We start from the raw sequence: 26,744 nt of genomic DNA, 5'->3' as shown, positions 1-26,744 counted from the left end.
TGAGTGAATGGTCATCTGTGCACCTTGATGTGCTCTCTCTACAAAATGGAGGAACTAATATTTTCTTTACAGTGAGTGGAATCAAGAAGATGATTAAAACATGTAAAAGCATCTGACATGTTCAACAGGTGTTGAACACACGAGAAGACCTTTTTGTATTCTTTTTTCAATAGGTACACTGGAATTGTACATCAAAGAATTGATGCCTTTGATCTGTGATGCTGGAGAAGACTCCTGAGAGTCCCTTGGACTACAAGGAGATCAACCAGTCAATCTTAAGGGAAATCAACCCTGAAAACTTGTTGGAAGGACTGATGCTGAAGTTGAAACTCCAGTATTTTGGTCATCTGATGCAAACAGCCGACTCATTGGAAAAGGCCCTGATGCTGGGAAAGATTGAGGGCAGAAGAGGGTGTCAGAGGATGCGATGGCTGGATGGCATCACCAATGCAATGGACATGAACTTGGGCAAATTTTGAGATGGTGAGGGATAGGGAGGCCTGGTGTGCTGCAGTTCATGGGCTTGCAAAGAGTCTGACAAGACTGGGCGAATGAACAGCAACAACACTGGAATGGACATGTAATATGAAGCATGAACACATGAACAACTGCTAATTAGAGGGTACATTTGATGAGAAAAGACCATCCCTATAAAATTCTAAATGTCTTAAAAAGTGTAGTATTTGATAAAAAAAAAAAAAAGAGAGAGAGAGAATAGGTAAGTTTGGTGATGTTATGTTTGAATAGGTAAGTCTCTTTATGCTCCTTTCTAATGTTCTTATCTTTCCCCTGTTCATGCCACATACAAAGTAAATATATAAATATAAAGAGAGCATCAGGAATAGAATTTCTACTCTCCACAGGAAATGATAGTTTTGGGGAAAGAAGTTATTGTCTTAATTTATTTGCATTTATTAGTTTTCAAGATAATGTTGTGTAAGTAATGACTGGGGGGAAAAAACAAGCGCTACTTACCATGCTTCATCCCAGCATTAGATTTAGTGGTTCCAGTATGGAAGGTAATTCCGCCATACGTGGGGAATCCATAGTGGGGGAAGCCATACCCTGAAATGGCAGGTGTAACAATTGAAACCTCATGACAATTAAAAAAAAAAGCCTCAGCAAACCTTGGTGTCCCCCCCGTCAGGTGAGCACAGGCTTTGGTGTGCCTGACACGTCGCTTCTGTTGTGAGTTAGTAAGATGCATCACGGGGTCGTGGGATCATGAACATTCCATTCTGGCCTGGCTGACAGTGTGGCCACTTGGGCAGAAGCCAGACTCTGGGGAGTGTGCAGAAGTTCATATCTGAGGCCTCCCACTCCCTCATGGTGGGGAGAGCCTAATGGCGAGGGGCTACCACCCAGACTCGGACTGGCAGACACAGAAGACAGTGAACTAACCTCTGGAGAGAAAAAACTGAACCAAACCAAACACATCTACTGACTCCTCAACAGAAACACGCCCCCACTGGTCACTCGCATGCCTTTTTTGGTGGAGGCGTAAGCTGGTAAAACTCTTTGGGGTAGCAGTGGGTATCAGTCATACTCTGTGACTTAGTAATTTTACTTCAAAGAATTTAATTTACAGAAATAAACTGGAATAAAAGAAAAGCAATGTGGATAGCGGAGTTCAATGCATTTTATATAAAAAAAATTAGGAAACAATGTTCAAGTCACTTGATGAAATATTATGAATCATTAAAATGATGCTTAACAATTATGCTTATGTAAAATTTATATAATCATGGAGAATGCTTATGTTAAACTGTAGGAAAACAGCTTACATAACTATAGACAATCATGTGAGAATAATGAATAGGTCATATGACTAAATGGATTAAAATAATATATACAATGAGGAACACAGCTATGCTTGTATATGTATAAATGTATATGTATATGTATAAATATATATTATATATTATATATATATATACACAAAAAAAATTAAATAGCTAATCTATAATGTCAGGATTTTATATATTTTCAACTTTTCTATAGTATAGCATAAATATAAAATGAAACCTTTTCAACGTTTCCAAAGAATACCAAGACAACTGTATCCGCCTCCTCTGCCCTTCAAAAAAACATGAGGTGGTAATATACCAAAATGTTAAGAAGTATTCTTTGGATAACTGATTTCATGACTTTTTTTTTCTTCTTACAGTTTTCGGTATTATTTATCTACATATTCGCAAAGAGTCGGACACGACTCAGCGACTGAACTGAACCAATCTACATATTATAAATTCAACATGTGTTTCTTTGAAAAAAGTTTACTGGGAAATTTTTCTTTTTTGGCCATGCTGCACTGCATGCAGGATTTTACTCCGACCAGGGGTTAAACCCATGCCTCCTGCAGGGCAAGCATGGTCCCAACCACTGGACTGCCAGGGAAGTCCTGGGAAATTTTAATGAATGTTAATACATCATGTTCAGTGGAGTTCCCTGGTGGTTCAGCAGTAAAGAAATCTGCCTGCCAACGCAGGAGACATGGGTTCAATCCCTGGGTCGGGAAGATCCCCTGGAGAAGGAAATGGCAACCCACTCCGGTATTCTTGCCTGGAGAATCCCATGGACAGAGGAGCCTTGTAGGCTACAGTCCATAGGATCATAAAAGAGTCGGACACGAATTAGACCCTAAACAATAACAGTCATATTCAGTAATGTCACAACTACTCAATGCATAGACAAGGAAATCTAGGAGAAGGAAATCCACCCTCTCTGATGCTAAAGAACAGCCTTGGTTCATACCTGGGCCGGTACTTCCAGCACCCCCACCTCCACCACCGCTGCCAAACATGCCTCCGCCTCCGGCTCCAGCCCCGCTGCCACCGCCGAAACTGTCCGAGAAATTGGGCATGAGCTTCTGTCGTTTCCTTTGCACTTCCTCTTTATCTGTATTTAAAGGAAGAGAAACCAAAGGAGAAGAGATTGATTCAGTTCCACTACTGGCCACAGAAAGAATATTGATTCTAATGGTATTTTTAAACATCTTAAAGGGAAACAGAAAACACCCAAGGAGGAAGAGATGCCAAATTTCAAGAAGCATTATATTTATTCCAATGAAAACGAAGACCAAGAACTAGCCTCAGAGAGACCACAGAACAGTACACACCCAATTCTTTCTGGAATAGATTAAGTCCCCCATGTCATTCAAGTTAGTGAGACATTAGACTGCCCATCAGAGATGAAGATACTGAAAAAACTGAATGAGAAAAATACTACTGAGCATTTTCACATGGTCATACAAAACAACTGTCACTAATCAGCTAACATTTACTATGCAGCTACAGTGAGCTAAGTGCTGTGGATAAAGAGAAGTATGACATCATGCCCTTGCTGTCAAGAACCCTCCAATATAATTTTAAGGTTTAGGGGAAAGACAGAGAGGACACGATAATACTACGTATGTTAAATTCATGGTGCCAACTAGGGTTCCAGGAGTTTAAGGGAAGACTTCGAGGGAGTACCCATGAGCTGGAAATTCAGGAAAGGCTTCCAGAATCAACCTTCCATTAGCAGGGGGCAAAGGGAAGATGCTCTGGGGAGGGGATGCAGAGAGAAAGAAACAAAGGGACCAATGTACGCTGCATGCTTATGAGAACAGCAGGGCATCAGTTTAGCTGAAGTGGAAATTTTCTACAAGGAATTGGTGAGAATCAAGGCTGAATGGGACCACATTGTCAAGCACCTGGACTGTGAACCTAAGGGATTTAATTTACAGGCAGGAGAGCCATGCACTGTTTCTGAACTGGGGACGCTGTGGACAGGGTGGTGTTTTAGGAAGATCAGTCTGGCACTGCTGCATGGGTAAGAAGCAGAGACAGGACAGAAAGTGACAGAAGCTACTCCTTGGTGGTCACCATGAGAATAAAAATGGGTGGGTCCCAGAAAGACAAGAGAGGGATCTGTAGCCGTTGGTGACTCATGAAATGCGTGAGGCTAAAAAGTTTAAGACCACTACTTGACTAAAATGCAGTGATGCCCGCTGCAATTTTTGACTGTCCAGGTCTAGATACTGTTTAGACCTTTCTCCCTCAGTCCTCATGTGATTGCTCTATTTTTCTCTCGCTTCTCACCAGCCCCATGGCCCCTCTGAGTTCTGCCAGCACCTTTGTGGTCTATCGTTGCGTTCTTGTTTCTTCTTTCTGTTTCCCTTTCTTTACCTTCTCTGATTTTCCCACCATATATTTTTTGCTCCCTTCTCTCTTTGAAACAAAGCTTTTCGGGTTTTGTTTAATAGGGTATTCTTTTTTTTTTCAATCAGCAGCGCAATACTTAACAATTGTCCTATTTCTGGTTCTTCAGGTCAGTTCTGGTAATTGTTTATGTTCAGAAAGATCTTCAAAATTTCTAATTCTGTGGTTGTTTCAGCCGTCTCAGAGCTAGGAAGAATGCTGTTGTTTACTGATTATCTCGTGAACATCTAAGGGCAGTTGAAAGATGAAGCAGGGGAAAGTAGGGTAGCAAAGTATACTTAAAAAATCATCTTTTCAAAACAAATCCTGTCCAGACTCAGGAAAACAAAAGCCAGCATGGGTCAACTTTGACGAAAACATGCTCCCACTAGAAAAGGGTGACTTCAAAGTGGAAAAACTTGAACAATTTCCTTATCAAAAGGTTTTGGACAGATTTACAAAATTTCTCCATAGAGAAATTTGTATCATGACTAACAGAATTATTACTCATCCTATAAACTGTTGATCTTACATGAGATATTTGTTCATCAGTAATATGAAATACAAGAGCAAACCAGACAACACATTCATCTTCAGAAATAAATACCCACTGACATGCTTTCTAGCAAAGAGATCATTTGGTATTCCTTTTGACTTATAAAACAGGGACAGTCACTGGTTACATCATTGTAAAATGGGAATTTTTAAGAGTCAATTTAAAAAATATTAACTATCCTACAGTCATTAAGATGTCAGTGACAAGAAACAGATACAGTAAACTCCACAACAAGCTTTTTTAAAATAAAAGAACCTGCAGTCTGAATTTCTATGGACTTGAACATGGGAACTTTCACGCTGGGTTCACTCAACCTTGTGGTCTGTTTTTGACAGTGGACTGTGGGATGTACTATGAAACATCAACCTATTCTAAAAGGGCTCAATACAAGCTCTTCTTTACAGAAGAGGAAACCAAAGCTAGGATGTTAAGGGACTTGTAGAGGTCAGGGCAGAGTGAAGATCAGATGCAAGGTCTACTGAGCAGTCCATTATGTCATCACTTTTGGGAAACACTCTAACACATCTTCACTTCCTTTAATAAAGGATGACTTAAGATAACAGCTTAGTTCACAAAATGTCGGTACAACTCTAGCCTCTACCACCTTTTGCTGTGCATGTGTCTCAAAAGGACCTCATTCTTGCTCTCTGGGTCCTAGTTTGCTAGTAAAGAAAGATGTCTGCATTTATCCTGACCATCCCTTTCATAACTGAAAGATTACGATCCTATTTCTTCCTAATCCCCATCTTTTCAGACTGAGAAGTCATTTTGGTCTTTCTTTGCTTTGTACAAAGGCTCCTCAACTATCTTCTTCCTTTGCCAACCATCCCTCTCTTGATTATTTTGATTGTTTCCTTAGACCCAACCATCTCCATGACACTTTAATGAGACACAATGTCAGTGGCCATAAAGGGTGCAGAGTTCGGGGCTGGATGATTCTCTGCAACAAGAGGAGTATTACATATTGCTTTGTCTATTGTCCTGCTCGGTGGCACCCAACAAGTTACTAGTGTTTGGGATAAGGACGGCAAATTAGTGGGTCAATCAGTAACTCAGGTCTCAGATATTTAATAAACATCTTCTGTGTGACATATATTGTTTGAAATGTAGCAATAAACATGAAAGACCAAATCTGTGATCTCAAGAACATTCTTCCTACTAGAAGTACAAAAAACAGGCACATAAATTAATAGGTAAGATAATTTTACATATTGATAAAAATAAGTGAATAATATAAAATGAGGTAATGAGATAGACAGTGACTCCAGGAGCTGGGGGCAGTGGAAGGTATGTTCAATGACTTCTGAGAAATGAAGACAGTGATTCTTTGGGTTGTATAGTTTGGATTCATTTCCATACAGTTACTCTGATGCTAAATGGCCTGCTACTTTTCTGGCCAGTCACAGGTCTGGTGTGATTATTTCCCCTTGTGATTATTTCAACCTGGGATTTTATAATCCAGAAGTTTTTATAGACTAAGGTAATTTGTTATCTTCAATAAAACACTTTTAATCTCACAACAGGGCTTCCAGGTGGTGGTAGTGGTAAAGAACCCACCTGCCAATTCAGGAGACACAAGAGATGTGGGTTCAATCCCTAGGTTGGGAAGATCCCCTGGAGGGCATGGCAACCCACTCCAGTATTGCCTGCAGAATTCCATGGACAGAAGAGCCTGGAGGGCTACAGTCCATGGGGTCTTAAAGAGTTGAAAACGACTCAAGTGACTTAGACCACGCACACCATTTCACAATTCAATCCCAGTACGTGCTGGCCATTCTTTCTGTGGAACTCAACTATTAACTCTTATTTTTCCAGGTGGTTCTTTTCATACTACTTGTATAGATGGGATTTTTAGTCAGTGATAGCCTGGAAGGTAAGTGCTTCTCGCATAGAGGTGAAGTTTTGAACTTTCAGGAGACCCCAACCCAAGACAGCTCCTACTGTAATAGAGTAGCAATAACAGTAAGAGTCTGATCTACCCTTGCTGTATCCATGCACAGATACCACTGGGAAAGAGACTCAGGCAGCCTAGAAACCAAGTTCAGCTTTGAATATTTCTAGGCTCATACATGGGTAGGTAGTCTGAGTTGCCTTTATTTAACCAATTCTCTGTATTGGAAAAATTGACATTAATTTGAGCATGTTGTGAGGGAATAAATCTATTTTTTTTCTCCCTCAGAAAGGCCAAAAAATTTTCCCTGTTTCTGTTTTGTGTCTACTTTTATAGAAGGATGTTAATCCAAAGCGGGGAAGTGAGGAGAGGTGACCACTCCTGGGGAAGCCAAATGGGCAGGGCTTGCCACCTCATTTTACACAGAGCTGCTCAGCTTTATACACTGGAATTTCACATGAAATTTTATGTAGAGATAAAAAAGAAGATAAAAAAAGTCTTCTCTGCTGACAGTGTTTTCAAACCATCAACAAAATGCTCTATGAACCTGACCCATGTGTGGCGACGTCACAAGCTCAGAAAAGAAGAATGCACGGAACCCTTTTCTGAATGCTCCCGCCACAGCATGAATTCTAGGAAAAGCAAGCCCTCTGAGAAGATGAGCCATCACACGCTGCCATCACAGGATCAGCGGGCATGTGTGCTGCTGCACCTTTGCGGCTTCCAGCCTCAGCCAGGACCTGGGCGCCTCGTCCCTCCCCACTCTCACTTCCCCCTAGTCCAGGGCCTTCTAATTTTGTTTGTGCCACAGCTTCTTTTGCAGCCTGGATCTCTTCTTAGGATCATAGTTTTCAGTATGTAAAATAGAAAACAGGATTACAAACAAACTCAGTTGTTTTAAAGTACATTTCTATCCATGGACCTGCAGAGGAGTCAGTGGACTCCAGGTTAACAAATACTCTTGGGGCCTGTTACACTCATTTTGAGAGGATTCTCATGGCTGAATTTCCCATTCTGTCTGCTTGGATTCCAGTCCTGTCTTTTGAATGGCCTATTTGGAATCTGCCACAGGAACCTAAAATGCAACATGATTTACACTGACCTCTGCCTTTGCCCACCCAAATCTACTTCTGCTCCACTGATCCTTCATCAATTCATCCACATCACAATCTTCCCAGGTGAGGATTCCTAGAATCATCTATGAGTCCTGATTTTCTCCTTCACTTCTTACCCCAACCAACAGCTGGGTCCTCCTGACATCATCACTGCACTAAGACCTTCACTAACCTCTCCCTTTCTTACTTGGATTCTTGCATTATTCTTCTGACTCATTGCTGCCCAGACAGTGTCTTCAGGGTCTATGTAGAGAAGGCAGAGGCATCATTCTGAATCTAAACTGGCCTGGTCCTTCCCCTTTCCCATTTCAAAGCACAATTCTGTAGGCTCCAATCACAGCGCCCCAGAGCCTGGCCCTGCCTTCCTTCAGGAGTCCATCTGGGTGTGCCTTAGCCTCACTTTTCTCTGAACATACACTAACTGTTCCTAAGCCAGGGAAACCCTTTCCTTCTCTGTGGCACACTCAACTACTGAAAGACATGCCCAACTTTCATGACTTTGAAGAAGCTTTCTTCTTGTGGCTTCTTCAGAATCTAGGGTTCTCTCTCCTTGGCATTATCCTATGTTTTCATGGCTGTTTTACTTTCGGAACCACCAAAATAATAATTTGCATTATAGCAATTTAAGGAGACTATTTTCTCTCCTTCTTGAGGCATCCTTCGTGAGGAATAGAGTGCTGCCTTACCATTGTTATAACTCTGCACTGCATGGTGGCTGAGTCTTCTGTGACTCAGTGAGGCCAGTGGCTGATTCTCCTATTCAGCAAGCCTTACATTTTCATCTCAACTGCCTGACCCCCGAGTTATTCAATAAATTATAGATTCTCAAATTCAAAGAGAAGTTTTAAATGGTCAACCCCATATAAAACTCGGTGGAAATAACATTATTTTAAAAGGCTAGACTTAATTCTATGACCCTAAAATTATATATTACTTCTTTCTTCTCTAAAAAGAAGTACCATGGACCCACGGACCAGTTACTAGGAGGCTGGTCATAGGAGGTGACTGCCTGACCTTTTCTCAACAGCCTTTCCTCTTGTTGGAACAAGTGCAAGTGTTTAAATAACCGAGTTACCTTTGATTTCAGGATAGTAGAGGAAAGGTTTTGGTTCGCTAGTTTCCAAATCAGATTTCCTCCGAAGCTGGACGAACACGGAGGCTGGTTTTGTAATGTTGACATCTTTATACTTTGGAGTTTTGAAGACAATGGCAAACTGCAGGATACAAAGATCCAAATGTTGGAGTAGGACTACATTTCTTTTACAGCAGTGGTACTCATTAAACACATTCTTTATGCCCAATGCTTAGACACAGTGTCTTAAAAAAAAATACAACCCTAGAGAAAGTTCGGAGAAGGCAATGGCACCCCACTCCAGTACTCTTGCCTGGAAAATCCCATGGACGGAGGAGCCTGGAAGGCTGCAGTCCATGAGGTCGCTGAGGGTCGGACACAACTGAGCGACTTCACTTTCACTTTTCACTTTCATGCATTGGAGAAGGAAATGGCAACCCACTCCAGCGTTCTTGCCTGGAGAATCCCAGGGACGGGGGAGCCTGGTGGGCTGCCGTCTATGGGGTCACACAGAGTCGGACACGACTGAAGTGACTTAGCCAGCGGCAGCAGAGAAAGTTACAACCTTGGAATTCTATACCCATATATTTTTATTAAATTGCCAATGTGAAACTGAAATATAAGATTATGCCAGTGTACTGCAAATCCTCATTAGTTCACTTGTCTAAAGTTTCAAATGTCTTTCAGTGTAAATAACCATGTGAATAAAATACATTGCATACATCCTCTTTTCCAAATTAGCCTTAAAAGCCTCTATGATTATTTACAGCAATATCATAAAGACATAATGGAAAGAGAGAGAGGAGGATGGCTGGTACCACTACTGGCCTCCTGGCTAGCCAACAACCACAGCAAAAAAAGAAACCCTTAAGGGAGACACTGTGACAGGGTCAGCATATGTGAGGTGAGGATGGCCAAGGCTCTAGACACACGCAGGGCATCTAACACCTCTAAGACAGCCTCCTTGACATCTGCTAGTATAAGAATAGTCAGGTTTAGTTTTATTTTTTATTTCATCCATAAAATTAATGTTTAATCTAACAGTTATGCATAGAACCTTCCAGAGTTTCTTTATGCTATGTAAACATGAACATGGAATCTTTTTTATATACACTGTTTCATATCTATCTTTTAAAAAATTTCAGTGTTGTATCTTTGAGACCCTTTCCATGTTAGTCTGTAGAGTATTCATTCTTTCTTAATAACTGTACAATATCCCCTCACATTTACTTAACTGGCCACTAGCTGATGTACATTTGGATTGTTTTCATTTTGTGTATGTGTGAAAATTGTATTCCTCAATCACTCAGAGTAATTGTTAAGATGTGGATTGAGTATTTTCATCTCTTTGTCATATACTCAATTGTTCCTGGGAGATCTTGATTTATCATGACGATATCAGCCTCAACTAGAAGATTCCTCCTGTCAACACTTTTCATTAGAATACCCTTTAACAGGTCTCCTCATGTTACTCTGGGAGAATACCATTACAGACTAATTGTGTTTCCCCCAAAGTCATACGGTGAAGCCCCAATAGTGTGGCTTTATTTGGAGATAGGGCCTTTATGGAAATAAGTAAGGTTAAATGATGTCGTAAGGGTAAGGCCCTGATTGGATAGGATTAGTGGTCTTAAAAGAAGAGGCACCAAAAAAGAGAAAAATAAAAAGAAGAGACACCAGAGAGCTTCTTCTATCTCTGCCATGTTAGGACATAATAAGAAGGTGGCTGTCTGCCAACTAGGGAGAGAGCCCTCATCAGGAACCAACCCTGTCAGACCTTAATCTGGGACTTAAAGGCTCCAGAACCATAAGCAAAAAACTGCTTTTGTTTTATTCACTCAGTCTATGACATATGTTATTAGTCTGAACAGACTGGTGAAATACGTAACACATTTCTACTTAAGGATTTGAGGGTCACAGCCTTGCATCTAGGTGATCGGATACCTGACAGAGCTCTACCCGTCATTCTAGGTAACTTTTCTGGAATACCTCCAAGACACAGCGCTCTTTGATGAAAGTTAAACTTATCATTTTTCCTTTTTTATACTTGGAATCTAAGTACTGAATTTCAGCAAGGCAGAAAACATAGTACCATCTTCCTCACCATCATCATCCACTTACTTGTCTGTGAACATCTGTGGGGGAAAAATCTCCAAATCCTTCCCAAATTCCACCGTTTTCCTCCTCTTCATAAAATCGAATCTGGATGTCATCTGTAAACAGTCACGTACAGGTGTATAATTTCACACAGTATAATAACATTCATAAATGTGATGAAAAACAAAGCTGATTCAAGAGTCTACCTACTATGTACTCAACCTTTTTTGAAAGTAATTCATATAAAATAGACTTCTGAATTATTTAAAATTTTGAGTAAAATTTTTTTGTTACCATAGTAATGGGCCCCACGTTTCATTTACAAGGACAGAATTCTAGATTTACCTATTCAATCTGAGTTTTCTCTTAATCAATCTTTGACTTTCCCACTTCTCCAACCCTAAACCAATTCACTCCCCAGGAACATGAAAGATAGTGAAGAATATCAGAATCCCAAAAAGTGGTTCACCTTGATACAGATTTATGTAATAATATTTAACTTATATAAAGTTTACTATTTGGCAGACACTGTTCTAAGTGATTTTATATGCATATATTAACTGATTTCATCTTCAACTCTGTGATGCAAGTATACTATTAATATCCTCATTCTGCAGAAAAGGAACTGGAGTTCAAAGAGGTTAAGTAACTTATCTAAGGTTGAACAGTTAGTAAGGGGAGAGACCAGGATTTGAACACGGTTCAGACTCCAGGCTCTTAAACATTCTACTATGCTACCTCTCTACAATATTCTAGTAGTCCCTATTGAGAAACTGCTAAATTACGTGTTGGTCTAGTCCCTTTGGGTTAAATTAGAATGTCTTAATTTCACACTTCAGTCATGGATTCTACTCCTGCAGAAATATGACAATATAACTCAAGTGAAGCATCTCCCTGGCTTCACTTCCTAACTCACAGAGAGGAGTACACTATGGAATTGCAAAAACTAAATGTATATTTCTATTTAAATAGAATTTTAGAAATATTAGGATTGGGTAAGACATTCATAGGACTACCCTGGACCTAGTTATTCAGATTCTTTAAGCTGGGTATAAAACTTCCCTTAATTAGCCATTTCAATGTAATGATGATGACTAAGAGTCACATTTACAAATAAAGGTACTTAGATTGTGTTTACTCATAGTATGCACACCCAGGAATCTGGAAACGCACATTACTTGGATAGAATTGGCTAAAAGAAAGCTGATACCAGAATCTGCAGAGAAAGTGTAAACATTTTGGGGACAAAGATATACACCTTTTTCTTAAAATCTGATCTCATTTTTTCTGACTTTTTATCTCAGAGGATTTAGCCTCAAAGGACAATTTTCTTTTTTTAAAGCCATAGTTCTTTAAATAGGAGCTAAGTTTCCAGTTATACAGCTGCTTACTCTGAAAATGCTCATCAGAGTAAGCAGCTGGGTAACTGCTTGTAGTGAGTGTATCTTTATTATGGTATACCTTTTATGGTTTTAAAAATGAGTAAAGCTTGAGAAAATAACAATCTCTTACTGCTTTTCCTAACTTATAAATCTTGTGCTATATCTACTGCTACTACTGCTACCGCTAAGTCGCTTCAGTCGTGTCCGACTCTGTGTGACCCCGTAGACGGCAGCCCACTAGGCTCCTCCGTCCCTGGGATTCTCCAGGCAAGAACACTGGAGTGGGTTGCCATTTCCTTCTCCAATGCATGAAAGTGAAAAGTGAAAGTGAAGTCGCTCAGTCGTGCCTGACTCTCAGCAACCACATGGACTGGAGCCTACCAGGCTCTTCCATCCATGGGATTTTCCAGGCAAGAGTACTGGAGTGGGGTGCCATTGCCTTCTCCGGTGCTATATCTAGTGAGAGATAAATGCCAAGACCTTTTCTGAAAGTGAAAATTATAAAGAAATATGCTCTGAGACCTTTCTTACAGCCCTTATTCTTTCTTTTTTCTTAAATGACATCATAGTGTCATGTGAAGATATCCAGAGAAACTCTCAGTGTTGCAACAAAGCACTGTTAAGAGAAAAAAATTAACAATTTTACACTATGTAAACACTTTTCATGCATGTGTGTGTATGTGGGCTATTACTCATTTATTTAAAGTTCACATATCAAAGTTTAAAAAAGAACTGAAATATCACTGATTACAATGATCACTATTTTCTTATTTCTCTTTATAATAAGGGAGACCTGGGTTCGATCCCTGGGTTGGAAAGATTCCCTGGAGAAGGGAAAGGCTACCCACTCCAGTATTCTGGCCTAGAGAATTCCATGGACTGTATAGTTCATGGGATTGCAAAGAGTCAGACAAGACTAAGTGACTTTGACTTTGACTTCACTTCTGTTGAAAATTTTAAATCAATTAGTTGGGTTCAAAAATAACGTGGACAACTTAATTTTGGAAGAGATGAAATGTATAAATTTTTAAAAGGATAGGTTTCTATGCCAGAGGAGAGATGTTACTGGGCTCACTGCCAAAAAGTGACTCACACACACACTCAGAATTACACTTCACATCTTGAGATCAGAGCATGTATTTACCTTTCTGAACCTTGTCACAAAGAAGATAAATCTCTTCCCCTCCAGTTACACATCCAGCTGTCCTGTCCATTCTTACTATTTTCAAGTTAGATGCATTGGGGGCTTCTGTTCATAGAAGAAAAACAACAAACATCATGATTTATCCTCAGCTTCACATGCTAACCTCCTGTGAGGGACCTTAACCAAAGCACACTTAACCAAAAGAAAGTTCAAATAGATGCTTTCACTCATACTGCTATAACAAAAATATGGATAAAAAGTGCCTTCTGAAATCCTCAGAGCACTGCTTGGGCATGGCTCATTCATTATCCCCAAAATAGATAAGGCAGAAAGGAGCAGTATTTATTTCTCCCACGAACACAGTAAGAGACATTAATAGAGAAAGAGAAAGAACTTTTCTGATGTTTCAGGAAGTTCCAAGCTAAAGGATGTGTGGAATTTCAATTAGGTCAAGACTTTAACCCCAAACTTACATCCATGGTACTGATACACCATTTACAAGAGTCCTAGAAATTTAGGGAAAGTACAGTATTCTAAAACTATTAATTTTTATTCTATAGAAAAGAAAAATGAAGATATTATATTTCCTTTTCCCAAACTAAATTAGAATTCTGTGTGGTTAAGACATAAAAGTTTTGTGTGGTAATAGTATAAAAGCTTCCTTTTTTTTTTTTTGCTCTAACAGCTGCATTTTAAAGTGATCTTTGGTATAGGAGCCTACAACATTTTATAAAGCTTTCACTTCCCTTTAAACCTGTTTAAATTAGAGAAATCAGTTAGTTGCTGTACTTGGGGCATGGAGTCTTCTACTTAGACTAAACTCTATGACCTTTTAATGAGCGTAAATACTGCCCTTACAGACAGTTTGGAAATATCTGTTTAATAAATCCCATGCATACCAAATAAGAAATCTGCATGGTAAATGCCAAAGACCACTGTAAAACCCTTCAAAAACTCCAGGAACTACAGATGGAAATAGAATTTTGAAGCCACAAAACATCAAAATATCTGTACTGCTCATTTAGCTAACCTGAAGTTCCCAAATGGATAAAGCTGTAACATGCAAGAACGAAAATGGGTAAGTATAAGAGTTATCTTTTATTAACTTCTCTTCAGAGCCCCAGCTATTTTTACCGTCTAAGAGCACCAGCAATATATCCTCATAGCAAAGAATTCATAAATAATAAGAAATTTGGCATTGCATGTAAAAGACTATAACAAACATGAGGAAGGAGATTTATTGAGCTCCTCACCACATTTCACTTTTAATCTTGACATCAACTTTTTAAGCTAGACTTCAGTATTCTTATTTTGCAGATGATAAACGTGAGGCTCCAAGGGATTAAGTTACTTGCCCCAGGAACCAGACCTAGTCGGCACCTGCCAGGGTGGGGATGGAAGTCTGCTCCTGCCTTTGCAGCAAGCTGCCTCAGGTCAGGACTCGAGCACTCACTGCTGTCGTAGATGGCGTCCGACACCACAGGCTCCAGACGCCTCGTGAAGCTGCCAGTGCTGTCTGGAAGGAAAGCTGTAAACATGAGCCGTACCACGCTGAGGTCCATCTCCTTCGTCTGCTGAAGAGCTGCCTGGCGGATGATTTCTTTTTCCCGATCTAGGACCAGACAACACAGGGTGTTCATGTCCGGGGAACGGCGTAAGTATGAACATTTTAGATTGAGTGCTTTTATAATGCCCCAATTAAGAATGTCAACTTAAAGTAAAAGTCATTTTCTCTTTTGAAATTCTTCATATTGCTAATAAAATTTTAAGAATTATCTATGTCATCCAAACATAAAGGCATCAGAAGAAGGCCTGCATTGTCTCTGGGTCACAGTGAAAACTGTCCTGTATGTGGCAAATGGCCTCGTTCCTTTCCTATTATCCCCCGACCTCTCCCAAGACACAAAGGGTGTGATGGAAATGGAGAGGAGTAAGCTGACTATGCCTCAGTTGTGTTGAGGAACGTGAAATTAAATATTTCAGCACTGATAAATGTATATACACTATCATGTGTAAAACAGATAGTGGGAAGTTGCTAAATAACACAGGGAGCCCAGTCTGGTGCTCTGTGACAATCTAGAGGGGTGAGGGTAGAGGGAGGGGAGACAGGCTCAGGAGGGAGGGGATTATGTATATAATCATGACTGATTTGCACTGGTGTACGGCAGAAACCAATACAAAACTGTAAAGTGATTTTCCACCAATTAAAAAAAATAAATAAAAAATTTAAAAAGGAAATTAAATATCCCCAAAGCTGTATTCATCCCATAGCACCCAGCACAGTAGCAAGTAGGAGTCAAAACGTGCAGTTAAGGAGCCGAATAACTCAACTGCATTTGGCTCCTTTCCCTCTGATGGAGCTTTCTTGTTGATGGACGTGACTGTACTTAACTTATAATATTATAAAAGGTGATAATTCAAGTGAAGAGTACTACAAAAGAGCTACAGTTGAAGTGGTACAAAAGCTCAAAGGAGGGGAGAATCCAGAGGCTTTAGAGCAGAAGAGACATTGCCCTGAATCTTGAAAGGATGGTAGAACTTGAACTCAGGAAGAGAATGAATAAAGACATCCCAGGAAGAGAAAGAATGTGCCAAGGAGAGGAAGAGAGTAATCATGGTGCTTGTATAGAGCAGTTCAGTTTGACAAGAAGGGGTGTTGTGGGAGACAGTTGGAAATGCAGACTGGGGCCAGCTCTCGGGATGCCTAAAATGCCAGGGTCCAGAATTTGGATTTTGTAGGCAACAGGGAGACCCTGAATAGTGGTGACTGAAGTGCAGGCTGTAGTAAGATCCATCTGATCAGAGGACATGAACCAGATTAGAAGTAGCGAGGGACATAGACAGCAACAAAAAATTGGCATGAGGAATGGAACCCCACAGAGCACAGAGGAGCTGGATCACACACGGGACGGAGAGGCAGCAGAGGTGAGGAGGGAGCCTCAAAGACGGCGTGAAGGTTTCGAGGATGAGTATCAGAAGACAGAACGCGTTGATGGGAAGAGGATGCCTGCTTTTGGAGCACCCGAGTATGAACTGGTGGCAGGATGGCTCGACAAAAGGACAACACAGAAAAGCAAAAATGGCACATGTCATGGGACAAAGACTGGGGTTGAAAGAAAAAACACAAGTAAGGCAGGAAAATATAAAATCATAGCATTTTTTTATGATAAAGAGGATAGCTTATAATGTGCCTGAGAGCACAAAGAAAGATTCCTTATGATAAGGTGAGCTGGAGGAATTATAACAAAGGAGGTGTTCTGTGAATCCCGAATTCTGAACTGGTTTTGACAGGCTGAAGAGGGAAGGGTGGTATTTTAGGTAGAGGTGAGAGTGCATCAGTGTTTGAGGGGGTGATGGGAAGAGGTGGGTACCAGGCGGAACCTGAGATAAAGCTGGAAAGGGGGCTGGAGTCAGGCTTGGTATGCTCGGCTATGGCAGTACAAGGTTATTCTAGAAGTAGCAAGATGCCATCAGAGGTTTCTGAGCAGTGACAGGGTGGGAGCAGCCTGGGGCACAGATTGAGGGTGAGATGAGCTCCAGGTCTGCACACAGGGGAAGGAGAACCAGAGCTCTCAAAGGACCAAGGCTGGGAGGGACACTCACCTGTGAGCTGCCGGTCTCCTCCACCTTCTGCCTGCAAATAGGCAAGATCAGGATGCACCAAAAGTCCGGGATTATAGCCCCGTATACAGGCATCTGTCATTCGTGCTTCCAGTGTTTCGAATACTTTTTTCTTTGTCACATGAAGAATACCCAGGTTTGCAAAGCTGGAGGAAACAGCAACAACAACCAAAAGTTAGGCAGACAGAGACTAGAGTCCTGTTTTACTTTAACAAAGCGGATTGAGAAAACAGGCACAGACCCTCAGTCACACTATCACCAGCTGCATGCCAGGTCAGGCTGGGTTTTGCCACCAAATCAGGCTGTGGTAAACTCAGAAAAATCTTCTGGTTTTCAAAGCTTATTAGACTTGCAAATTATGATTCAGGGAGTGGGGTATACATACCTTAATAAGAAAGTCTCACCTAGACTCATTTTAAAGTATTTTCTAGGAGAGTTGTATAAAAGGCAATTTTAATTCCAGATATACTAACTTTACAAACTTTAAAAAAATAATATGTGAAACTATATTTGGAAGATTATTTTTTCCTTGTGGATCATCCTTGGGCCTTGATGGGATTTAAAGTCTACCTAGAACCCCATTTCCTCCTGGGCTATCTCTAAGGTTGGAATTATTTATGATCACTAGAATGTCTACCCTCCACATGCACTCAGTCTTGAGGTTCACCTGTAATCAGGATAGATTTTTATATGGCAAAGGTTACATATCTATAGAACAAAATATGCTCATTAAAGCAATTCAAGGGATTTCTAAGAAAATATATGAAGTGCTCCAGCAATTAATTCACTTTTTAAAATAAAGTACATGAAACAAAGAAGTGTGTTCAATAAATCTAATATAACAAATAAGCAAAAAAACAAAACAAAACAAAACTGTACCAAGGAGACTCATTCAAATTCAACAAATATTTATTTTGCTCCCTAGTGCCAGGCAGTGTCCTGGGTGCTTCTGTCAACAGTAAAGGAATCTCTAACTTCATAGAGTTCATATGCTGCTGTAACAACACAGAGAAAACAGGGCAACAACAGATAGAAAACAAATAGGTAAGTTTTATAATTTAAAAGGTAAAAAGTGTTACCAAGAAAAATGAAGAAGGAATGGGAAACAGGAAGGGAAGAAGTAGAAGGCATAACATTTAAAATTTTGGAGACAGGACATCCCTTGGTGGTCTGGTGGCTAGGACTCTCTGAGTTCCCAATGCAGGGGCTCAGGTTCTATCCCTAGTCAGAGAACTAGGTCCCACATGCCTAACTAAGAGTTCACATGCTGCAACTAAGACTGGACACAGCAAAATCAGTATTTCTAAAACTAAAATAAATATTTTGGAAAATTAAAAAAATATTTTTTTAAATAGGGAGAGGCCAGAAAGGGCCTCACTGAAAAGATGTAAACTGAGCCAAGACGTCAAGGAAATGAGGGTTGGGACATGGATATGTAGAAAAAGCATGTCTAAGATGGAAGGAACAGCAAGTGCAGAGATCCTGAAGTAGGACCATGGCTGGTGTCCACAAGACAACAATGGCAAGGAGGCCACTGTGGCTGGAGTGAGACAAGCAAGCAGTCATCAGCACATACAGCTGTATGTGAGAAGTTCAAAGAAATAAGCGGGGCACAGATCTTTTAAAGTCTTGTAAGCTTCTGTAAGGACCCTTCTTTTTCTCTGGCTTTTACTTGGAAGGAAAGAAAATATTAGTAAAGGAAAGACAGAAATATTATGACAACTGGATCAAATGAAATAAAGAATAAGATAATGTTGGAAGGCCAGATAAACTAGACAAAGAAAATACATGAGGTAAAGGCAGAATGAGATGAGCACTCAGACAGAGGCTCAGAGATGAAATGAGACAGGGGTCCACACAGTGATGAAAAAATGTAGGACATCTGAGACACACAGAGAGAAGAATATACAAAACATAACCTCCTGGAGAGCAGAGGTATCTGGTGCCAAGAACAGTGCTTGACACCGGGTGTTTAATAAATGTCTGTTGGATGAGTAAATGCAGGAATTAATCCAGCACAGAAAAATATGCGCTATGACAAACTAGTAAGTGAGGAGAAACAGTCAGATTCTCAGAAAGAGCACCTCCATATTCTGGCCTGTTAGTCCTTACTACTATACAGGACGTCTATAACAACAGCAAAACAAGGCTAACGCCAAGGTAACCGCAATGACAAACACGGTGTAGCACTTTACACTTCACCATCTATAAAGGGCTTTTCATGTATATTATCTAATTTAATCCCCGTGGAAAAGGCATCATTGTTATTACATGAAGTGTTAGTCACTCGGTCGTGTCCGACTATTTGCGACCCCATGGACTGTAGCCAGCCAGGCTCCTCTGTCCATGGAATCTTCTAGGCAAGAATACTGGAGTGGGTTGCCATTTCCTTCTCCAGGATTACTACATGAATAATAGATTTACTCTGGTAACAAATGAAATAATGCAGAAGTCAGTCTTCTGCTTTAGGTAATAGTAGAGCAACGAAGACCATTTAAGCTTCTCGCTTTAAACCACAAAAAATAGTTTTCATACCCTGGACAATAGATGGCTTAGGACAGCGAACCTAGAGGAAAGGAAGACAGACGAGGTGAGTCTTAAAATTATGCTGCACTAATATCTAGAGAGAGCTTCCAGGCTGCAGCATAGGGAGGGGCAGCTTAAATAGAGCCTACTGATCTCCCTGAGTTGAGGAGACAAAGGAGACCAACAAGGGTAGAATTCATGGGCAGACACCAGTGAGCAAAGAATCCCACACAGAGAGAGACACTTAGAGCATGAGTGCGGGGAAATGACCCAAGGCTGGGAAAGGAACCATCGGAAGCACCGATGCAACTGCTCCTGGAGCACACACAGGGCTAGAATGGTTCAAGAAACCTTGTGAAACATGAAGGATTAGAGTGGACAGTTAGAAAGACATTGCCTTAGTAATGGTTTCAAGTTAACCCTAAAGTCTGCTCTGGTCTCCCTAAAAACGCTTAAAAGTCAGTCTAGAAAGGGCCAAACTAGTCTCAAATTTAACTTTATCCCAATGCTCAAAAATATTTGCAAGATTCCCCCAAAAGCCTGTAGAGATGAAAATTACAATGTTTGGGAAGAAAAATACACTAGATGAAATTAAGAACAAATCAGACACTATAGACAAAATGTTTAGTGAACTTGAGGACACAGTAATAGAACTATCTGAAATGAAACAGAAAAAAAGTGAAAAGAAAAAGAACAGATCATTCATGAGCTGTGGCACAATTTTAAATGGCAAATACATGAGACTGATGTTCTAGAGGAGGAGAAAAAAAAACAGGAGTGTATGGAAAAAGTATTGGAAAAATAATGGCTGAAAAGTTTTAAAATTCAGTAAAAATTGAAACCCAGAGATTCAAGAATCTCAATAAATCACAAAGAACAAGAAACATGAAGAATATGACACTAAAGCTTAACATAATCAAGTTGCTGAAAACTAGCTATGAAGAGGAAAAGTAAAAAGCTAATAGAGAAAAAACCTGACACATGACGTACAGAGGAATAAAGATATAAGAATGACAGGAGACTTTTTGGAAACAAGGAAAGCCAGAAGACAGTGGAGCAGTGTATTTTAAGGACATGCAAGAAAACCCTATAATTCTACACTCCTCAAAAATATCTTTGAAAAACAAAGACAAAATAAAGACTGTAACATGTACAAATTGAAAGAATTTAGCAGCACACCAGTAGTTAAAAAAAAAAAAAATTGAAAAAACGTCAATACATGGCTAAGTAGAAAATATTTTTTTCCTTATTTAAAAGTTTCTTTAAAAGGTAATTGATAATTTAAAGCAAAAATAAAAAAACAATATATGGTGGGATTTATATGAATAACATATGCAGATATAAAATATATGACATAGTAGCAAGAAGGCCAAAAGAGGGAAAATGAAAGTATACTGTTAACCTGCTGTAAGTAAAGAGGTATAGTGCTATTTGAAGGTAGACTAGGATAAATTAAACATGTATCGTATAAACATAAAAAGATTGCTAAAAAATACAAAGAGGTATAAACCTAAAAGGAGATAAATGAAATAACAAATAATCAAGTAATCTAAGAGGCAGGAAAACAGGAACAAAGAAAAGATGTGATAAGCAGAAAACAAACAGCAAGATGGTAGATTTAAACACAGTCATATCAGTAATCATATTAAACAAAAATCACTTAACACCCACTAAAAGACAGAGAGTGTCAGACTGAATAGAAGGCCCAACTATATGTAGTGCAAATTTATTTTTAATATAAAACACTAAGCAGATGGGAAAAACGTTTCAAGCTAACATTATTCAAAAGAAAGCTGAAGTAACTATGTTAGTCTCAGTCAAGGTAGATTTCAGAGCAAAGAATATTACCAGGAATAAAAAAGGTAATTTCATAATGCTAAAGGGATCAATTCTTAAGAAGACATAAGAATCCTAAATGTTAATGCATTGAATAAAAGAGCTTCACAACATAAGAACCACAGTCTTATAGAACTGAAAAGAGAAATAGATGCATCTATGAATATAGTCAGAGATACTATTCTCTTAATAATTGATAGAACAGTAGAGAGAAAATTAGTAAAGAGACAAAAGCCTTGAACAAACAACCTCACTGATATTTACAGAACATGCATTCAATTTGATCATGCTAAACACTCTTTTTAAGTGCACAAGGAACACATATACCAAGACAGACCATATTCCATCCATAAAACAAGCTTCAACACATTTAAAAGGATTGCCACTTGCTTCTCCAAGGGATCTTCCCGACCCAGGAATCGAACCCGGGTCTCCCCCATTACAGGCAGACGCTTTTACTGTCTGAGCCACCAGGGAAGCCTTAAAAGGAGTCAACTCATACCAAACCACAGTGTAACTCAATCAGACATCAATAGCCAAGTTACCTAGGTAAGAATGTATTTAAATCAAGACGGGCCATGTAATAATTAATCGTTGAAGGTGAGTGATGGGTACAATGAAGGCTCATCATGCTAGTCTTTCTACTCTTGTATATGTTTGGAAATTTCCATAATAAAATGCAAAACAAAAATGGGAGCAGACATTATTATTATTAGCTCATGAAACAGAAAAAACTGAGAGGATCATAAATGTTAACAAATGAGAACACAAAAGGGTACAGTCACTTTGGAAAGAAATTTGGCAGTTTCTTATCAAGATAAATGAACTCTTAGCACAAGTCTCTACAATTCCATTCCTCAGTATTTACCCAAGCCAAGAAAAATTACAACTTCTGTTCACACAAAAAGTGGCTTTGTTCTGAAAAACTAGAAACAAACCAAATATTCTTCAACAGGTAGATAAACAAACTGATATACCAACACAAGGCAACAATGTAATACTACCTAATAATTAAAAAGAATAAACTACCGATGTACACAGCAACCTAGAGGAATCTGAAATACATTATGCTATGTGAAATAAGCCAGATTCAAAAAGGCTACACACTGTATTATTGCATTTGTGTGTCATCATGGAAAAGGCAAAATTACAGGGGTAGGAAACAGACCAGAGGTTGCCAGGGTCTAGAGTTGGAGGAGAATTGGACTCTAAAAGGTCACAGAGGGATTTTCAGGAGGTGATGAAACTATTCTCTACCTTGACTGTGATTATACTAGTATTTATCAAAATTAGAACTTTACACTTTAAAAAGTGAATGTTACAATATTTGATTTCAAAAATTTAACGAAGAAAGGTTATCACTGCTAATTGGACTGGAACTATAATCCTGCCTCTTAGTCAAAATGCCATACATAAATGGCTTTCAAAGTGTACTCTCTAGACCAGCAGCATTACCTGAGAATTTATTAAAATGCTTATTCTTAGGCCTTATCCCAAGCTTACTGAATCAGAAACTCTGAGGGGCGAGGCTCAGCCGTCTATGTTTCAGCAAACCCTGCAGGTGATTCTGATGGCCCCTGAAGTTTGTGAATCGCTGCAGCAGCAGTAGCTCTGCACAGTGACCAGGCAATGAGATCAGAATCTCTGGACACAGGGCTTGGCATCAGTATTTTTACAAAGTGATCAAAGGTGACTTTATTTAGCAGGCAAGTTTGAAATCTGCACTATGCCAGACGTTTCCATCATTATAATCATCTGGGAACTGCCTCTGCCCTCTGGCTAGGATCAAATCCCCAAGTCCTTGCATTGGGATTCTAAAGTAGCTCCTCCATCTGGCCTTTCTTCCTCTAAAATATTGATGTCACAGCAGGCCAGAGACTTAAAAGCAGCCCAACTCAACTCACAATACACACCCAAGTTTGGAAACTGGATATTACCAATCTCGGTCCAGATCTTGTCCATTTTCTCCAAATAGCTCCTTTTCTGTGTATTGAGGTTGAACCATATGAAACAGTCAAGTCAACTGTTTTGGATCTACAAAAACAGCAGTTTAATGTGGTCTGCCTTACTTCGCCTCATTTCTCTTCTGCATTTTATATCTATATATCTACTTTGACAGCTTGCCATTGGTATATGCTGGAAAAATTAGTTAAAAAAAAAAAAGAAAAAAAACCTTAACATCTCTCTAAATCAGGGCTGCCAGGAAGCAAGCAGAGGGTGTGGTGATTATTGGTGAGGAAGGTGGCTTAAAGCAAAATCAAGTAACAGTTTCCATTGAATGCATATTTCAGAGAACGAAAATGTTGTTGAAACGAACTGCTGATATTTAAGATTGAAAATAAAACACCAAACTAAGATTATTTTTATGAGGATAAGCACTAAGGGCAGACTAAAGGAGTATGAAATATCAACAAAAAGTCAAAATTAAAATTAGTTTAAAAAGTTACAAGGACTCACCCCTCCACATTAAAGCTATCAAACTTATAATCATGACTTAGTTATCTAAAACACGAATATTTTAATATAGGTAACAAAATACCTTTGAACATAGAAATTAAATTTTATTGAGAACTCAGGCTGAGAGTTAAGAGAAACACTCCAAGGAAAGGTCATTCTTTTGGCTTTGATAATTTGGTTTTGGTAAATATAAAGGTTATTTATCTTCTCGGGGTCATTTTCCATATGTCTTTTTTTGATTATGTTGGATTGATGCCCTGCTTATGAATCTATCCTCTTAACCTAAACTGTTCCACTGGAAACAGCTTATTAGGGTTCCATTTCTAGTATTGACAAGTCTGAGGAGTTAACTCTGGCTGTCTTCCTAAATTTCTCTATGTGCTTTTCTTAACTACAAGTTAGAACTAAATAAGAATAATCGATGACATCCTTTAAATACACATGTGCAAGTCGGCTCATGTTATTTCATAAGACTACCTAATGTTAGTTCAGTATAGAATTTGGATATTAAGGGCCTGGAGGTAGATTCTGTGGCCTAACTCTCAGACTGCATAAGAGAAGAAATTAATGTCCCCAAGAAGTCATGCATATTACCCCTAGTCCTGCAGCCGAAAGTGACAGAACTGCACACAGAACTCTGGTTTCCAGACCACTAGCACGAGACTCTTTCTACTAAAATGTGACAGGTTTTCATATTAGAAACTTAACAAAAAATAAGCGAGACAAATGAATCATGAAGGAAATACTGTGTTTTGGGAAACACTCTAGGCAAAAGTTGCTCTGTTAAAAGTCAGATTATGAAAGGAGTACCAAGGTTTCACAGCACTCTGAACAGGAAAGGCTACTGAATCTACATGGAACATGGAACAACGGACTGTTTCAAAATTGGGAAAGGAGTATGTCAAGGCTGTATATTGCCACCTTATATTGTCAACTTATATGTGGAGTACATCATTAGAAATGCTGGGCTGGATGAAGCACAAGCTGGAATCAAGATTGCCAGAAGAAATGTCAATAACCTCAGATATGCAGATGACATCACCCTTAAGGCAGAAAACGAAGAGGAAATTAAAGAGCCTCTTGGTGAAGGTGAAAGAGGAGACTGAAAAAGCTGGCTTAAAACTCAACATTCAAAAAACTAAGATCATGGCATCCAGTCCCATCACTTCATGACAAAGAAATGGGGAAACAATGAAAACAGTGACAGACTTTATTTTCTTGGGCTCCAAAATCACTGCAGATGGCAACTGCAGCCACGAAATCAAAAGACGCTTGCTCCTTGGAAGAAAAGCTATGACAAACCCAGACAGTGTATTAAAAAGCAGAGACATTACCTTGCCTACAAAGGTCTGTATAGTCAAAGCTATGGCTTTTCCAGTAGTCATGTATGGATGTAAGAGTTGGGCCATAAAGAAGGCTGAGAGCCAAAGAATTGATGGTTTTGAATTATGGTGCTGGAGAAAGACTCTTGAGAGTCTGTTGGACTGCAAGGAGATCAAATCAGTCAATCCTAAAGGAAATCAACTTTGAATCGTCATTGGAAGGACTGATGTTGAAGCTGAAGCTCCAATACTTTGGCCACCTGATGTGAAGAGCTGACTCACTTAAAAAGACCTTGATGCTGGGAAAGATTGAAGGCAGGAGAAGGGGATGACAGAGGATGAGATGGTTGGATAGCATCACCGACTTAGTGGTCATGAGTTTGAGTAAACTCCAGGAGTTGATGATGGACAGGGAGGCCTGGCATGTTGTACTCCACGGGGTTGCAAAGGGTCAGACACAACTGAGCGACTGAACACCACCACCACCCGAATCTAATGTAACTCTCATGGCATCCTCTTGATTACATTTTTAAAAATTTACTTATTTTTCAATTGAAGGATAACTGGTTTACAGAATTTTGTCGTTTCTGTCAAACATCAACAAGTATCAGCCATAGGCATACATATGTCCCCTCCCTTTTGAACCTCCCTCCCATCTCCCTCCCTACCCCACCCCTCCAGATGGTTACAGAGCCCCTGTTTGAGTCAGAAAGAGAAAGATAAATACCGTATACTAATGCATATATACGGAATCTAGAAAGATGATACTGATGGATTTATTTTCAGGGCAGCCATGGAGAAACAGACATGGAGAACAGACTTGTGGACACAGAGGGTGGGGAGAAGGGAGAGGGTGAGCTATATGGAGAGAGCAACATGGAAACTTACAATACCACATGTAAAACAGATAGCCAATGGGAATTTGCTCTTGATTACATTTTTAGTAAAACTGCACAGTATTTAAAAAATCCCGCAGAGCTATGACCCGACATCTTTATGACCATATTTATAAGTTCAGATGCTCAAACTGTTTGTTGAATGAATTCTTCCAACTACAGAACCTGCTATGCCAGCACTAAAACAGAGTAAGTAACGCATTTCCTCACTTTCCTTGGAGACAGGGAATTTACTTTGACTCCTGCCGTAGACCCCAAATTAAATAAGTATTAGTTCCTTCTAAAATCTTCAAAGACTACTAAGGCAAACTACAGAAACACCAAATTACAGACAACATACTGGAATATTTATAACAACAAACATTATTAGTAGGGAACTTCATCTATAATTTCCTCTGAAGCATATGATTATCACACAGATTAAACAGGACCGAAGAGAATAAACACTTCAGACTGACAGTAGCCTATTGGAGTAAATTTGCAGAGATACTAAGTGACCGATTTGTCTGAAACTCTGACGTTTACCCTGCATTTCAAAGCTCTCCAGAGGTCAGTCAGCAACTGTAAGGGTATTCCAAAACAGACCATGAACCAACTGTGACACACGACAGGAAACAGACCAGTCTTTAAGAGGATGTTGAAATGAGT

General features: G+C 39.5%; 1 protein-coding gene across 3 annotated transcripts in view; it reads right to left on the bottom strand.

The window, feature by feature from the left end:
• The window catches only part of NFKB1 (nuclear factor kappa B subunit 1), a 121,886-nt gene that overhangs the window by 21,831 nt on the left and 73,311 nt on the right, over window positions 1-26,744 (bottom strand). For all 3 annotated transcript variants that reach the window (XM_055587817.1, XM_055587819.1, XM_055587818.1), the window contains exons 7-13: window positions 17,042-17,205; window positions 14,892-15,050; window positions 13,439-13,543; window positions 10,937-11,028; window positions 8,819-8,957; window positions 2,755-2,898; window positions 976-1,065 (exon numbers count right to left, since the gene is read on the bottom strand). In XM_055587817.1, the coding sequence (XP_055443792.1) occupies window positions 976-1,065; window positions 2,755-2,898; window positions 8,819-8,957; window positions 10,937-11,028; window positions 13,439-13,543; window positions 14,892-15,050; window positions 17,042-17,205 (893 nt within the window). The remainder of the gene's footprint in view (window positions 1-975; window positions 1,066-2,754; window positions 2,899-8,818; window positions 8,958-10,936; window positions 11,029-13,438; window positions 13,544-14,891; window positions 15,051-17,041; window positions 17,206-26,744) is intronic.

This window comes from Bubalus kerabau, chromosome 7, assembly GCF_029407905.1.
Source record: "Bubalus kerabau isolate K-KA32 ecotype Philippines breed swamp buffalo chromosome 7, PCC_UOA_SB_1v2, whole genome shotgun sequence".
In the NCBI taxonomy this organism is placed as follows: Eukaryota; Metazoa; Chordata; class Mammalia; order Artiodactyla; family Bovidae; genus Bubalus; species Bubalus kerabau.
This window is presented reverse-complemented; position numbering and strand designations above follow the sequence as displayed.